Genomic DNA, 17,546 nt, shown 5'->3' on the forward strand with positions numbered 1-17,546 from the left:
TTGATCTCCACACTGCTAATATCATTCCTTCAAAGTTTTGGTATAAGTTTAGTTTTATAGCATCTGCCCACAAGTCAGGTTCTTGGTGACATTTTGTCTTATTCACACAAACAAAATATATTCCTCTATCTTTCCCACTGCCGACTGTCTTCTCAAAAAAAGAAAGAAAGAAAGAAAGAAAAATACAGGCACTAGGAATAAGCATTAAATTCTTTCCCCACAGGAATCGATGAATGCCTATTTATAAAGACATACCTGACAAAATGAGGCTGACCAGTAGAGGGGGCATGAGCTTCATTCTTTAATGAAATAAGAAACCAGGACCCAGGGTGCGTGGGTAAGGTCACAATGCAAAATAAATTAGGTGTCTAACAAATTTACAACAACCAAAAAAGTTTGGGAACATTCTCTCTATATCTGTACATTGCTGTGTAGGCATATGAAAGAGGAACATTGTGCAGACTCAGGGAATGAATCACTCCTCATCCAACAGTGCAGGGCATTTCTTATTTGAGCTCTCTTGCATTCAAATTCTTATTACTCAATGACATGATATGTGATTTCATTTTAACATAGATTTTCCATTGTGACACACATGTAAATTCCTCAACTTGCTATTGCATACTTTGTATGGCAAAATATTTCAACATTAGGTAAACTTTTACCTTCATATATATAGAGAGATTGCTATCCTCAACAGAATCATTGCTCTTGGTGAATGAATGTCTTAGTAAGTGAAATGGTCTTAGAGACTGGAAGCCCAATCCAGTCATTAAAGGTCAAGATCCAGAGTTAAACAGATGAGCCCTCAAATTCTGAATTCTATCATATGCTAGCTTCATTCACTTGAACACATTATATTAACTCGCTTAAGCTTTAATTCATCTGTAAAACTGGGACTATAACAGTACAAAACTAGGATTATTGGATGGATTAATAATAATGGTAAAAATAAAATGTGGTTGAGTTAATTTATGTCTTTATACTAACGTGCATAGGACTAGATTATCTTTTATTTGTGATATACTTTCATTCATAGGCCCTTTTGTTTTTATTTATATATCCTTATGCACTTACTTATATATTTGATTATTAGTAATATAAATATTTGTGAATCAGCCACCCAATATAAGAATTAGAACATTAGCAATTATTTGCACTGAACAAGAGCTTCCCCTAATCCATTCCTCTACCTTTCCTTTCTTAATTCTCACACTCATTATTAGCTTGCTTTTGAAACTGTAGCTTTATTACATATTTGTATTCCTAAAAATTATATTGTTTAATTTCATTTGTTTTTAACTTTTATAAAAAGGGTCAGATGTTAAATCTTTACTAAAGTGCTGCTAGGAACACTCTTGTTCATCTTTCCTATTAACCTTAGTTTTTCTTAAGTAAATACCTAGAAATAGAATTTCCTGAGTTATAGGATATGGGAATAGTTAACATTAGATAATGACAGACTTTCCAAAGTGGTTGTATCCACTTACATTCTCAAGAGCATTGTATAAGGAATTCTGCTAACTCACATTCTTTCCAACATTTGGTATTATCACATTTTGTAATTGAATGGGCATAAAATGATATATTGCTGGGTTTTTTAATATTTATTTTTTAGTTGTAGTTGGGAGCAGCAATACCTTAATTTTATTTATTTATATGTAGTGCTGAGGATAGAACCCAGGGCCTCTCACATGCTAGGCAAGAACTCTACCACTGAGCCTTAGCTCTATATATTGCTGTTTTAATTTTCCTTTCCCTGTCAATAATGGAACTGACTGTCTCATCATTTTTTATTATAATTTTTTTAGTACCAACGATTAAATCCAGGGGCACTACCACTGAGCCACATCCCCAGCCCTTTTTATACCTTTTTTATTTTGAGACAGGGTCTCACTAAATTGTTTAGGGAGGGTCTCAGTAAGTCACTGAGACTGGCTTTGAACTTGTGATCCTCCTGCCTCAGGCTCCCCATTCACTGGGATTATAGGCATTTGCCCTTATGCCTAGCCATCTCATTTTTTGTGAGTCACATGAGTCTTCTGTTAAATTCCTATTCATATTTCTTTATCACTTTCTGTCAAATTGTCTGTCATTTCTTGCTATTAATTCTTTGATGGTTCATTATGTTATGAATATCTTCTCCTAACTGATATTTTCTTTTTGTAAGATATCTTTTGATATTTGAAAGTTCTTGTAGTCAGTTTTATCTTCCTTTTTTCTTGCTAAGTGAGTTTTTTTTGTGTTTAATAAATTCTTCTTTACCCCAAAGTCAGGACCTATATGCCTGCACATTTTCTAATAAAATTTACTTTTAACATTTAAGTCTTTAATTTCTCTGGAATTTGTTCTTACATATGGTTTGAGGTAGGGATCAATATTATTTTTTCCAATACAGATAACCGTTTTTTTACAAGTCCACTTACTGAACAGACCTTCCTTTGTCCATTGGTCTGCCATATCACTTCTATCATATATCAAAGTTCCATATATACACAGGTCCTTTTCTGAGTTCTCTATTCAGCCAAATTTATTTTTCTGTTTCTGAATAAATACCATGCTATTTTCATATACTGTAGCTTCAAAATAAACCTGTTAACTAGTGAAACACTACTGGACTAATAAACATTATTTTTAATAGTTTTTTAAATATATTTGTTAACCATCCCATCTAACATGTTTGCTTCTGGTGACATATATAGTCCGAGTTGTTGCTTTCTTTTGAAGCAAGTATGCTTCTAAGATGTCTCATAACTTTGGCCTGTGAGTATATATTTCTCTGATGTTTATCAGTGATTCTGTCTAAACATCTTCAGTGGGAAAAGACCAAAGGCCAGATCCCAGTGAGTCAACATCCAGTGAGCTCAAGGAAAGGAGAACAAGCACTAGAATGGAGAGTTCCAAGCACTAAACTACCTTCATTTCTCAGAATGGTATCATGCCATCAATAAACTCTCCAGGTTATAACCCTACCTGGAAACTCACCTCCACCACTGACAACCTCCATCCCTGTCCAAGGAGAAGCAGCCTGAAAAGAAGTCACTTCTAGATTGTACATCATCATCCCTGAGGGATAGTGGGAGTGGAGCAGTGGGAGAGTTAGCCACAAATCAGCCAATCCTGACCAGTTTTCTATACTCTGGCTTCTGTAATATCCTGATTGTTATCCTTATGAACACAAATTCCAGTGGTCTGAGCCTCTGCCGCCAATTTCCACAGAAGCTCCCTGCCTCAGGCTACAGATGCTTGAACGTGTGCACAAGCACACATTCACTCACACACACACACATACACACGCACACACACACACACACACACACACACTCATGCATACAATACTTATAGCACACATATATACACATGCCAGTTCAAAAAAAAGTTCCTCCAAGATTTACCTTGGGTTAGGAAATTAATTAACTGTCTTGGAAAAATCCAAGGTTTTACATAGATTGATATTAGACCAAATTATGAAACAAGTATCCCCAGAGCTTTAGCTACTCCAGGCAGCCCAAGATCCAAAATCTCCTTCACAATGTTTACCTATTGGAGTCTCCCATCCTTATTATCCATGGAAGGTCACTTCTCTATTGTTTGCTTTCTTTCCATCCCATTAATTAAAGCTTATTTTTCCCCTATTCAAACAAATAAGCTTTAATTAACCTAATTGCTATGGTATGAATGTATATATTCCCCTCCAAAATTCATATATTGAAACCTAAGGACAGACTTCTTATGAATGGGATTAATGCCCTTATCAAAAGGCTAGAGAAAACCTGTCCCTCCTTTAACCCCTTCTAGGAAACAGAGAGTAAGACTTGACCAAATACTAAATCTACTGGCACCTTGACCTTAACGCTACTAGCCTCTATCCTGTGAGAGATAAATTTCTGTCATTTATAAGTTATCCAATCTAAGGTATTTTGTTAGTAGGTATTAGTTAAGGTTTTAGTAACTCCAATGGACTAAGACACTAATTATGATGCTAATAGGAAAAAAATCAAAATATCAGAGAGGAAGGAGACCTAGAGACTTTCTCTTCAGGACCAAAGTGCACTTTAATAGTGATTTACAAAATGTTATTACATTTTCTTTGTTTTCTCACTCCAAAAGAATGGGCTTTGAGAAAAGCAGCAGCAGGCTGGTGGAAGAGATGTTTTTACAAATACATATTTTTTCAACTTTCAAATTTGAGTAGAATCACAAAACCATAAAATATTATAATTCTATGAATGCTTATAAGTGAATAACAACAATAAGTCAACTTTACCCATTTCGAGTCTTATGGATCACAATGTACTTCATGATTTAGCATATATAGGACCTCATGCAATATGGCCCAAACCTACCCTTTCGGCCCCATCCTTCTTCCTCCCTCATTACTATCCAGATGGAACACTTTCAGCTTTTTCCCACTTCAAGATACTCAGAGGGCTGGGATGTATTTCAGTGGTAGAAAATGTGCTGAGCCCACAGAAGGCCCTGGGATTTCCAGCATCAAAGGAAAAACAAGCAAACAAAAAACAAACTCAGAAACTTTCTCTGGTAAGGCTCTCCTCATATTCCATACCCAGACTATCTCCTACAGATTCTTCAGATTACATTTCAACTGTCATTTCCTGAGGAAAACTTCTTGACCTCCACCCCTCAGACTAGACCAGAACTCCCTAATTACACAATCTCATAGCATGCAGTACTTTTCTTTTAAAGCATTTGCCATAATTATAATTAATGGATAAAATAATGTAAGGAAGAGGGAAATTGGTATAGTACACTGGGAGTCAGAAAGGAAAGCATTTTAATTCCGTTTTTGAGCAATATATTTTGGTAACTATTATGTTCCTGGCATTATATTAGGTACTAGCAATACAGTGGGGAAAGTGGCAGTCCCCTCCTCTTCATTTTAGTCACCCATTCTTGAGTCCATACCCTGGATAGAACACTAACTCAAATATGACAACACAGATCGTGATTCCTTCTCAAGATCTTTCATTTCATCTAATTCATGCTCCAGACTGTTAAGCCCCCCATTTCCTCTCTAGTCTCCCTGTCCCTTATCTTCACTTCTTTCTCTAACCAGACAACATGATACGTATTGTCAGTAATTCTCTTGCTGAATCCCCAACTCCCTGTTCTTTTGACATTCTATAGGATCCACCTAGCAAATTCCAGCCCTTTATCAATGTGACATCTAAGCTATCAATCATTTTTACAAAAAGTCCCATGGTCATGTGAATAGTTCTACCAATTCACGGTTTTCTCTTTTCTTTCTTTCTTTTTTTTAATTTGTTTTTCAATTGTAGTTGGACACAGTACCTTTATTTTATTTTTTTATTTTATTTTTTTATTGGTTGTTCAAAACATAACAAAGCTCATGATATATCATCGTTCATACATTTGACTCAATTGGGTTATGAACTCCCACAACTAAGAACAGAACAGGGAGGAAGAGCATGAGGAAAAGATTAATTGTTTATTTTTATGTGTGTTGAGGATCGAACCCAGGGCCTCACACATGCTAGGTGAGCGCTCTACCACTGAGCCACAACCCAAGCCCGGTTTTCTCTTTTCAATTGGACTTTCTTGAACTTCTTATGTCCCAGAAAGTTTTATATGGGTCCTAATCAATTTCCTATCCCATTCTCATTGCAGATTTTTCAAACTATCACAACTCATTTAAATACCTTTACCCTTACACTCTTTGCAGATAATCCGATTCCTATTTCACAGAGGAAATAGATACTAAGGATGAACTTTCCATACTGCAAACCTCCCACTTAGCTAAAGGTAAAACTGTCCTTGCTTCTGTTCCCCACCCATATCAGAGTAAAGGTGGTATCTCCCCTTCTAACTACAAAAAGTCTCTTCTCTTGAGGAATGGCTTGTCTTCTTTAGGATATCTTCAATCACCTTTATTTCAACTGTTCCCTCTTTTGGCTTATTTTTTAAAATATTTATCTCACCACTAATTAAAAAGAAGGGAAAAGAAAAGAGAAACACCAAACTTGCCACCTGACTCTTCTTCCCCTTCTATCTTCATTTCTTCAAAACTAGTTTATTTAAAAAATGTTCTACGCTCAATTTTCTTCACCACTCCCCACCTATCCCAATTTGTCTTCCATTCCCAGCACTCTGAAACACTTGCAAAGATCATTATCTCTTTGTGACTAAATCCAGTGAATTCCTTCAAATCTTTATCTTGCTTAACATCTTTTCAGTGATTCAAAAATATTCTTTCCCTGGATTTTAAGAAAATTTCCCTTTTCTATCTATTCTCTTATTCCCCTGGCCTCTATTTTTTTGGTGGGGAGAAAATACTTCTCTTTATTTGCTTACTTTGTAAGTGATAAAAAAATACTATAGGATTCTGCCTTCTCCTTCATTCTTGATACTCTCGTTGGATGATACTGTCCATACCATTGATTTTAACTACCAATACTATCAATCTTTACATTTTCACCCTAGATCTTGCTCCTGAGTTTCAGAATTATGTATGCAGAACTTATAAATGTCAATGTAGAACATTTGACTCCTAGCACAACTCATTTTGCTCTGGTACACAGACATAATATGTATTGATTTCCACAAGTTATATAACAGTCTTTCATAATATCTTTACAAGAATAAAAGCTAAATGTTTAAATGAAATAGGTTATAATGTTCTTTGAGGGCTGGGACCATATTGCATCCACTTTTGTATGTTCAGTGCCCAGCAGAGTGAATGTGAAGTGGTTAGTTCTCAGTGATTGTTTGCTCCTGTGAACAACCTGAGAACAATCTTCAACATCTCTCTCTCCCATCCTTCACATCTTATCAATGCCTTTGTCAGATTCCATCACTTCAGCAGCTTTCAACCTAGTCACAGTGTGGTTAGAAGGGGTAAGAGAGACCTCCATAACCTGGTCTGCATTATCTTTCAGTTTTATCTGCAGACAATCTCATCACTAGATGTTCCCAACTGATAGTAGTTACTTGAGCATATCACACCTCAGCATACCTTTGGGATCTTTGTTTATCTCATTTCTTCAAATTTTCATCCAATCTTTTTTCACCTGGCACTTATTAGGCCTTTACAATTCTGATCAGTCTTTTTTTTGGGGGGGGGGGAGCCTCCCCTGGGAGCCCTTAGACTGAACTAAATGCCTCTCCTCTGAGCCCCTTGTGCAAACCCCTTAATTGTGCAAACCCCTTAATTCTTCCATGTTACATTAAAATTATTTATTTATGTGTCTACCCTCCTCACAATAATCCTCTGTGATGTGTGCTGTTTTTTAGCACTATCTAACAGATGAGAAACTCAGGCAGGGAGCGGGGCAGGTTAAGTAACTTCCTCAAAGTTACCAGTTAGTAAGTGGTGGAGCCACATACACTCCTAAGTTGGATTTTGAGCTTCCATTCCAAACCAAAAATACTTATTTATGCTTTTATCCCAAACATCTACCAGGATAGTCAGAACATGAACATAATAAACATCAAACTAAATAGCATTTGGTGAATTCTGCTTAAAAATCTTAGAAATTCAAAAAGTACTAAGATATAATCTTTACCTTCAAAGAAGTTTTGATCTAGTAGAGTTGGGAAGATAGCAAAATATTCCAATAATAGAAAGAAAGAACTAACAGGGAAGTAACTGAGAGTTGATAAGCATATATATTGAATCATTGGTATTAGAATGTCAAGGACTCTGTTTTAAAATTTTATCCCAGAATCTTCCAGGAGCTCATATGAATTAAAAACTTAAACATAAGATGTAAAATTATAAAACTTCTAGAGCAAAATATAGGTGAAAATCTTTTTGACATTGATCTTAGCAGTGATTTCTTAGATATGACACAAAAATCACAGATACGGGCAAAAATAGACAAGTGGGACAACATTGAACTAAAAAGCTTCCATAAGCAAAGGAAATCATCAATAGAATGAAAAAGCAACTTAAGGATGGTAGAAAAAATGTAGCCCACATATCTGATAAGAAGTTAATATCCAAAATATATAAGGAATACCTATAACTCCATTGAAAACAAAATCAAATAAAAGGGACTTTTATTTATTGGGTTGTGCAGCTCAGTGGTAGGGTGCTTGCCTAGCATGTGTGAGGCACTGGGTTCAATTCTCAGCCCCACATATAAATAAATAAAATAAAGGTCTATTGACAACTAAAAAATATTTTAAAAAATCAAGTAACAGAGGGGAATGGGAAAAAAACAAGGAGAGAAATGAATTACAGTAGATGGGGTAGAGAGAGAAGATGGGAGGGGAGGGGAGGGGGGATAGTAGAGGATAGGAAAGGTAGCAGAATACAACAGTTAATAATATGGCATTATGTAAAAATGTGGATGTGTAACCTATGTGATCCTGCAATCTGTATACGGGGTAAAAATGGGAGTTCATAACCCACTTCAATCTAATGTATGAAATATGATATGTCAAGAGCTTTGTAATGTTTTGAACAACGAATAAAAAAAATCAAGTAAAAAATAAACTGACTACAACATGAGCAAAGAATTTGAATAAACATTTATCCAAAGACAATACACAAATGGATATCAGGTAGAGGAAAATATGGTCAACTTTATTACTCACCAGGGAAATGCAAATCAAAACCAAAATGAAATATCACCTTATATTTTATAGGTGGCTATTATCAATTAAAAAAACAATAGTTGCAAGGATGCAGAGAATTTGACGCCTGGATGTGGAGAATTCAATACACTCATGGTAGGAATGTAAACCATTACAGCCATTACTGAAAACTGAAGTTTCAAAAAAAAATTTTTTAAACTATCATGTTACTCATCAATCCCACTTCCATGTGCAGATTTTTGCATAGAAATCAGTTGTATCTCAATAAAGGTGTTTAAAAAATAAAATAAAAGCACCAAAGAAAGTTTTCCTCAAAGAACCTCAATCCTCTAGTTTATTTCTATAATAGTATCTTGTATATAGGGGCACCCACATTTTCATTAACCTGGCAAATTGATGCATGTTTCACAAATACCCATATTTTCTATGAATAAAGGCATGGGCCAGTAATTTGGATTTTTTCATGTACTTTCTGCCTTTGTTAATATAAAAAGTAAAGTTCTTTTTAGCTTTTTAATTTATTTTCCTAAGCAAAGTAATCTAATAAGGATTTTAATAGTTTTTAATTTGAAATAAATTTAAATCCAGGCTTAAGCCTATTAGTATATTAACTTACCTTCAGTTCTGAAATGATAAAACAATAAAAATACAGATATTGTTCATAATCAAGAAAACAAATGGTACATACCTTGTTTTTCAAGTTCACAGGCTGTCTGCTTCAGCAAAATATCTACATACTGCAAGTTTTCTTTCCTCAAATTTTATAGCATTCTTTCATTACCTTGTTGCTAACTCCTCTCCTCATTCCATGCATTTGTAATTCTACTTTACACAAGTGTGTTATAGAATTAATTCTTTTTCTAATATTTACTTTTTAGTTGTAGTTGGATACAATATCTTTAATTAAATTTTTATTATTATTTATTTTTATGTGGTGCTGAGGATTGAACCCAGGGCCTTGTCCATGCTAGGCAAGCACTCTACCTCGAGCCACAACCCCAGTCCTAGAATTAATTCTTTTCTCAGTTTCTCACCATCTTTCTTAATTCTTTCTCTGTGAACACCCTTTTGCTTTTGGAAGTGCTAACCTTTATTATTATTATTATTATTCAACTCAATGACAAATCTAGGGACTAAGCATAAGATGGGAATGTTGCATTTTAAAGGTCAAGTAAATAGAAATCTGGAGATTAGAGAGCTCTACCTCACTTATACTAAAACCAGAGATGAAAATATGGGAATCATATGAAATTTTCTTTCTTTTCTGTATCCCACATCTATTATCCTATTTGTCTGAGGGCCTCTGTGGTAGTAGTGGGAACAGGGAGAAAGGAGAGAGGAAGGGAAGAAGAAAGCAAGAGTTGAATAAAATTAAAAATTGCAAAAAATGCATATAGCTATCATTTAATGGGAAATATAAGCACCTAAGAGACATACAAGATTGAAATAGGAGAGAGAAGAGTAGGTCTTTTGTATCAAAGAAACAAACTGAATCTGAATCTGAAGTTTCAGTATTCTAAATTAACCTACCTATAGTTCTTCAGGGGTATATTTACAACCTAGTCGTCATTTTCAGTAATACACTCATTGCATTTCCACATGTGTGAAGCTGATTTGGGGCACAATCCCTCCTCTCTCTCCCCTACCTCTGGCCTCTCTCCAATCTGAAGATACACAGCACACTCAACTGAACTCTGGTTTTCCAAAGATGTTTTAGTACTTCTAGCCACCCCTTTCTTCTTTCTGGTCTCAAATCAATTTTTATTCCCAGATTGTGCAAGTAGGTAGTTGGTTGGCCTGGTTATCCTATTAAAATAATCAGATAAAAATTAGTAAAAAATTTTGTTCAAAAGGTTTTAAAGGAGGAGGTTGTTAATTCTAGTAAGTCTATGTGCATTCTCTGGTTCTTGTATAAGTGACTTTTCATCAACTCCCAGGAAAAAAACCCTACCTCCAGAACAATTAAAACACAACCATTTAAATGGAAAATGTATATAGGAATTATTTTTGAAATGAGGTACATACGACAGTTCCTGCTCTAGTTAGAGGAACCTTCATTTACTACTCCCATCAATCCAGAAATCTGATCAGCCTTTTCCCATTTCTCCCCTCACTTTGACAAATAACATACTTTGCAGTAGAATAAGGTATTATTTGGGGAGAGTGAAGAGCAGAAGCACACTGAGCAGTGGCAGGCCTACAATCCAGTCAGTCTTGCACTAACAAAATAAAAGAAAGAGGAAGGGATGAGAAGATACATAACACATATTAACTTTCACTAAAAATTAAAACTAAAGAAAAGTTGTAAAAACAATACAGCGAATGACCATATAAACTTTAGTAATACTCATCAAGTCAACATTTCAAATTTGTCTTACCTATCTTTGCTCAACCATTTGAGAGTAAGTTGCACATATCACAAACTTTTATCCCTAAATATTTTAGTAGTATTTCTTAATAAGGGCACCCTTTTTCATAACATAGTACAATTATGAAATTCCAAAAGCTTAAAATTGAGATAATACTTTTGTCTAATATTCAAATTCAAATCCATATTCAAATTTCACCAATTATCCTTTATAACATGTTTTTCTAGGATTACACATTGCCATAACTGGCATGTCTCTTTTATCCCTTAAATCTAGAACTGTTCCTCAGCCCTTTGTCTTTCACGACACTAACATTGTTTAAGAATACAGGTCAGGTATCGAGTAGAATGTTTCTCAATGTACATTTTTCTGATTGTCGCTTTGTGATAGATTCATAATATACATTTTGTTTCCAGGGATATTGAATATGAAATATGTCTTCAATGCCTCACATCAGGAAGCACATCATGTTATTTTATTCATTAATAGTGACATCAACTTTCATCACTTGGTTAGGGTGGCAGCTGTCAGCTTTCTTCACTGTAAAGGTGCCTTTGCTAACCCTTTCTAATAATAAGCAATCCAAAGATACTTTGAGATTTTGTACATATCATTTTCCCCAGATTGTTCCACCCAATGATTTTAACACCATTTAACAGATTTGTCTGAATCAATTATTACCATAATAGTTGCAAAATGGTGACTTTGTAGTTTCACCATTTCTTCTACATGCATTTGTTTGGCATGCCACTGTCAAGAACTGTAATTTCTCCTCCCTTACATATTTATTTAAAATATATTGTATTTTATTTATTTATTATTTATTATATTATTATATTTATGTATTTAAAAGTTAAAGTGAAAATATGGGTTCTTTTTAAAAATCCAATGTTTTATAATCCATATCTATCATTATTCTTTTTTGATACTTAAATTGCCCCTGTTTGGTAAGTGGGGGTAACTTCAAGCTCTTCTTTTGTCTTTTGACATATCCTTGACATATACAAGAAATCTCCTTGCTTTCTGGTACAAAATCTTTTAAGAGCACTTCATACTTTCCCTGTCTCTTCCTTCAAATGAGCCAATCTGCTAAGGAGTCTGGCTCCTTTTAGTGGAGAATGGTATTCACAAACCAAGATCTGGAGGCACATAATATATTTCAAAATATTAAAATTTTGCTGTTCCTGTTTTACCATATGAAAGACTGGTGTGATAATTCATAATCCTAGCATTACCTGTATGACCTTGTCAATTCCCTTCATTCCTTGCTGCCTCCCTCGTCATATCAAACGGAACTGGATTAAAAACACATTTCTTAATCTTTTCAGGGTCACTCACAGTTTGGGAATCCGATAAAAGCTATGATCCCCTTTCCCCAGGGGCACTCTCAAATAAGCAAAACTTTGCCTACAATTTCAGGGCGTTCCAGCTTCCAAAGGCCACTGGAGCTTCCAAATGCCTGGGTTAAGAATCTCTAGGGTCTGTCTCTTCAATTCTGTGAGTCTATATGCTGTCAGAATGAGTCTTCAGCGACATCAAAATGTGGAAGGACGTATATAGCAACAAAATGAGAAAAGGACACAAAGAAAGAAGCCTGTGAGCAACGCGTTACTCAGCCACAGTTCTTTGCTGAAGCCAAATTTAGGGAGCACTCATAGGTGAGAGATTTTGGCGGGAAGGTCCGCAGGTGGGCGGAGAACGCCGGGGCAGAGCAGCAGCCCACAGGCCAGATGCAGGTCGATGCACACCTCCGATCGGCCCACCAGGGCTCGCTCTTGCCCTTCGGCTGGAAGGCCGGGAAACCGGGCGGGCCGGGCGGCGACCCCGCCCCTGGCAGCAGCGAGGCGGAGAGAAAGCGGAGGGCGCCGAAGCCCGGAAGGAACGCGCCGGCCAGGTCCGCGTCCCTCCGGGCGCGCCGACCCACCCTTTCTCCCTCCCGCCGCCTACGTCGGCGGTGCTCCGGTCGCCATGGTGACCAATCGAGGCCCGGTCCCGCCCCCGCCCCCTGCCCCGGCCCCCTGACGTCGGCGCACGTCAGCGGCGGCGCGCGCCTGGCTGGGCCCTGCGGAGCGGGAGGGAAGGAGCGAAGGAGCGATCCGAGCGGCCGTCGCCCGAGCCGAGCCGCGCAGCCGGTCCGCCCGCCCGCTCGCGCTTCAGTCGCCGTGTCTAGCAGCGGGGCCCAGCATGGTCATGGCGGATGGCCCGAGGCACTTGCAGCGCGGGCCGGTCCGGGTGGGGTTCTACGACATCGAGGGCACGCTGGGCAAGGGCAACTTCGCGGTGGTGAAGCTGGGGCGGCACCGGATCACCAAGACGGAGGTGCGGCCCGGGGCTCGGCGGGAGCGTCCGAAGAGAGGGTTCGGGAGAGAAGCTGTTTACTGAAAGGGCAGGCTGCAGTGGTGCGACCGGGAACACCAGAGAGGCCGCGCCACTTGCTTAGGCAAGCGGGCCTGGGACCGTGAGGACCCAGAGGTGCTGGGGGTCGGTGAGCAGCGAAGGGACCCGGGCCCGGTCACCCAGACCCGAGTGCCGTCCGTATGGAGCCCGGTCCCCCCCGGGCTTTGCCTTCCCCTACGCCACCCCCGGTGGCCCACGGAATTTCTCCCAGAGCCTCCCACCCGGGCCGTGACCTGGTCTGTGGCCTCGGCTCCGGAGCCCAAGTTCCGCGTCTTCCCCGCTTTCGACTGGGGGTGGGGTGGGAGGGGAAGTCTCGGTGCTCCCGGGCTGCGCGGTGAGAGATGTCGCCAGCCCTTGGAGGGGACCTCCTGCGCTCAGGCTCCGCGCACGGGAATCGCGCGGCCCCCGACCCTGGCTTTCCTCCTGCCCAACTAGGAAGGGGCCTCCGTGTCCGGGAATGCCCGGGCAGCCACTGTCCTTCTTTCCCTCCTTTTGCCTTGCAAGGTCTCTGATTTGGTGCCTGGCTAGCTTGATCTCTTGCCTGAGGCATTTCCATCTAATACTCCAGACAAAAGAACTGGTTAAAATGGTCATCTCGATATTTGTACAGTTGGTGGGTTGGTTTTACTTGGGTAGGGTTGTCCCTTTACCAGGTGTGCATTCTGTCTGTAAAAATGAATTCCTTAAACCACATCAGAATGCCTCTCCTAAAGCCCTCAACTGCTTCCTGACGGCGAATCCAGCACACCCCCCCCATCCATTGCACATTCTAATGCACCGCACATATTTTCTCACAAGTCTCTGTTCTTACCTAACCCGCCCCCCTTCCTTCCACTGCTTCAAGCTGCTCTCCTCAGGGTCTCTATTTTAAGATGTGCAAATTAAATATCTTGGGGGGGAAAAGATAGAAACAAAACCATTCTTTAGAATAAAGCCTAGTGGTTTTGACGTACTCCATTCTGCCTCGTTGTAATTGTCACTGGAGTTTCACCCTTTTTCAGTTTTCCCCATAGTTTCATCCTGTTCCTTCCCTCCCCCCGCCCTTGTTAGTACTAATGCACTAGACTTTGAGGACTTTGAGTTTAGAATAAAATAGTACTTTTATTTTTTTCTAGGATGACTTACGTAAGGCAAAGGGCATTTGAAAAGTTGAATGATTTTTGTAGTAGTAGTATTTAAAAGTTTTGCTTAATGTCCATTTTTAAAAAGAAGGGGAATATATCCTGTCATCTTCACTCTTTGCCCTCTACTGATCCTAAAGCAACCCAAATCTGAATTATTTGAGGCATTAGGACCAAGGTCACAAATTTTTCTTGCACAAATTTGGCGGTGTTTCCAGTGTTAGTGATTTAGACTGAGATGTAATTATAATATGACTATAATGACATTACTAAATCTTTGCATAGTGTAATCTGATCCCAGTATTTTTTTTTAATGAAGAAAGTGGTTCATTCCACTAAAGAGCCATGGCTGATGTCATGCCATTTTCCTTTAAGTTACATAAAAAGGAAAACACTTAAAATGTGTATTTCATATGAGCCCTTGTTTAATGATTATCTAAAAATCAAACATATTGCACAGAATCTCTAAGTATAGAGATTCTGCAAAACTTTTGAGCTGTATTATTACATGACTGAATATCAGTCCCATGGTTCATAATATTTTTTCAACAGTTCTTTATTAGTATTACTAGTAAATTTTACTTTTGTTATTTTGTCAGGTCAAATTTAGTTAATATAACATCTGTTTAAGAACTCTATTAGTGGAAGTGATGGTAACTGATACTTTCTCTTGAGGTTGACAGTTCCAATGGTGTCTCTTTCAAGCTGATACAGCTTAATGAGCTAGGGGGCACTGTGGAGTAATGTCATCCTTCGGCTATCAGATAGCTTGAGATCAAATGCATTTGTAATTGAAGTCACCAGTCAAATCATGAAAGAGCACTCAGATCCTAAATTGTGTATATATATTTGTGAGAAATAATTTGTGTTAAACGCTAAATTGCTGGTTTGCAGATCCCATCTCCCTTGTGCTTCTTAAAAGAAATTATCACTGATTAAAATTTAAAAAGAAATAATGTGAACATCACTAAGTATGAGTGTGAGCTTTTGTGGTAATTTGGTGTGATTGAAGATGTTAAGATAGAGATGGATGAAGAAAATGGCCTGGCAATTGCTGAACAAAAGTTTTTGGAGATCTTAAAATATGTAAAGTGGATCTGTGAACTTTCACACATAATTTGCTTTAAGAATTGTTTAGCAAGAACACAAATACAATGGTTTCTTAAAGTATACTATTTGTTGCCAATGAGTTTTTTTAAAATCAGTAATTATTACCTTCATTGGATAAATATTTGCATCTTTGATAAATACAACTACCTTAAAACTACATTGGGCTGGGGGTGTACCTCAGTGGTGAAGTGTTTGCTTAGTAAAGCCTAAGGCCCTGGGTTCTGTACCTAGCACCACAAAAATAAACATCACCACCACCATCAACAAAAAACCCTAATGTTTTATATGCTTTAACATCAATGTAAATTTATGCGTTTTAAAACTCAAAGATCAGCCAGGTGCAGTGGCACACGCCTGTAATCCCAGCGGCTTGGGAGGCTGGGGCAGGAAGATCACAAGTTCAAAGCCAGCCTCAGCAATGGCGAGGCACTAAGTAACTCAGTGAGACCTTATCTCTAAATAAAAATACAAAATAGGGCTGGGGATGTGGGGATGTGGCTCAGTGGTCCAGTGTCCCTGAGTTCAATCCCTGGTACCCCTCCCTACCCCACCCCATCCCCCAAAAAAACTCAGAGATATTTTTTCCCAAGTTTGCTCATGGAGAAAATTTTGTGGCTTAGCTTAAACATCTGTGTGATGAACAATTGAATTCTTTTATTTTTAATTGATTCTTATCCATCTCTTTATCTGTATCACTCAAAAATGATAAATTTTCTGCAGAGTTTTTAGGGAAAAAAATTAGTAGAAAAAAGAGATCTTTATTTTGTCTAATCTATCAAACAGCTTAACATTGTTTAAGAAATATATTTACATCATCTCAAGCGATATATGTATGTTAGATCTCTATAAATTTTGCATTCAGAATGGAAGGCAGCTGGTGGTAGAATCTAACTTCCTAATATAATACTTCATAAAAGCTTGTAGTACTGGTTTGTGGCTTATGAATTAGAGAAGCTAATTTTATAAAATTAGTGTAATGGGAAAAGGATAATAGCATTTAGGCTATTAAACTATTTTAGGAAATAGCAGTTGCTAGTTTTCTAGTCTGTGAGTATCCTTGAGTAATGTTTTATTTTATGAATAAAATACTAGGAAACAACTTTTTCCTTCTAATTAACTGTGTAGTTTTTTTTGTCTCTTAAGCAAAATTATGAAAAAGCCCTTTGTGCCCCTTTTGTTGTTTTCCAGTGGTTAAAAAATGTTTCGCTATAGAAAATGCTAAGAATAAAGAGGCATGTAGTACAAAAAATATATAATTTTTCCACCAATGGGAATAAACCATTCATAACATTATGTCCCATTTCCGTCTAGTCTATTTAAATGTGTTTTTCCATAAATGAAAGCTCATGATACACATATATAAGTTACATTATTTTTTTCCATTTAACAGTAATGCTGAAGCATTTGCTTATTGTGTATAACTTTATAACAACATTTATAATAGTTGGATAGTGTTCTGCCTTGTAAATGAATCCCCCTTTTTTCCCCTACTTTTTTAATTGGTGCATTATAGTTATACATGCTGATGGAAATTGTAATTCATGCATGCACAGGATGAACCCCATTTTACTTAAAGTTTCCATTATTGTTGAATATTATTGTTTTCAGTTTTCACTTATAGTAAGTAATTGGCAAAGAACATTTTTGTGTCTGTATTTACAATTTTTTTTTTTAGGAAGAAGGAATTGCTGGTAAATTCCTAGAAGGGAAATTCCTAAGTGAAAAGGTATTACTTTTACATTAAAGAGCTACATATTTTTATTACCAAATCTATTATGTTTACTATTGAGAAATTTAGAGGTTTAGATAAATGAAAATAGTTACTTATAATATCACAACTCAAGGATAACTATCATTAGTTATTTTCATCTCTTTCCTATGATAGATAACTGAGTTTTCCTCAGCACGGTGCCTCTTGTGTTCTTATATAAATAGCATGTAGATGTGTGGTCTAAGGAATCTTAATAGA

General features: G+C 37.4%; 1 protein-coding gene across 3 annotated transcripts in view; it reads left to right on the plus strand.

Moving 5' to 3' along the window:
* The first annotated feature begins 12,961 nt into the window (after window positions 1–12,961).
* Window positions 12,962–17,546, plus strand: part of Sik2 (salt inducible kinase 2) — a 119,413-nt gene continuing 114,828 nt past the window's right edge. For all 3 annotated transcript variants that reach the window (XM_005334241.3, XM_013362349.3, XM_040285183.2), the window contains exon 1: window positions 12,962–13,268. In XM_005334241.3, the coding sequence (XP_005334298.2) occupies window positions 13,134–13,268 (135 nt within the window). In that variant the 5' untranslated portion in view covers window positions 12,962–13,133. The remainder of the gene's footprint in view (window positions 13,269–17,546) is intronic.

Source organism: Ictidomys tridecemlineatus, chromosome 4, assembly GCF_052094955.1.
Source record: "Ictidomys tridecemlineatus isolate mIctTri1 chromosome 4, mIctTri1.hap1, whole genome shotgun sequence".
In the NCBI taxonomy this organism is placed as follows: domain Eukaryota; kingdom Metazoa; phylum Chordata; class Mammalia; order Rodentia; family Sciuridae; genus Ictidomys; species Ictidomys tridecemlineatus.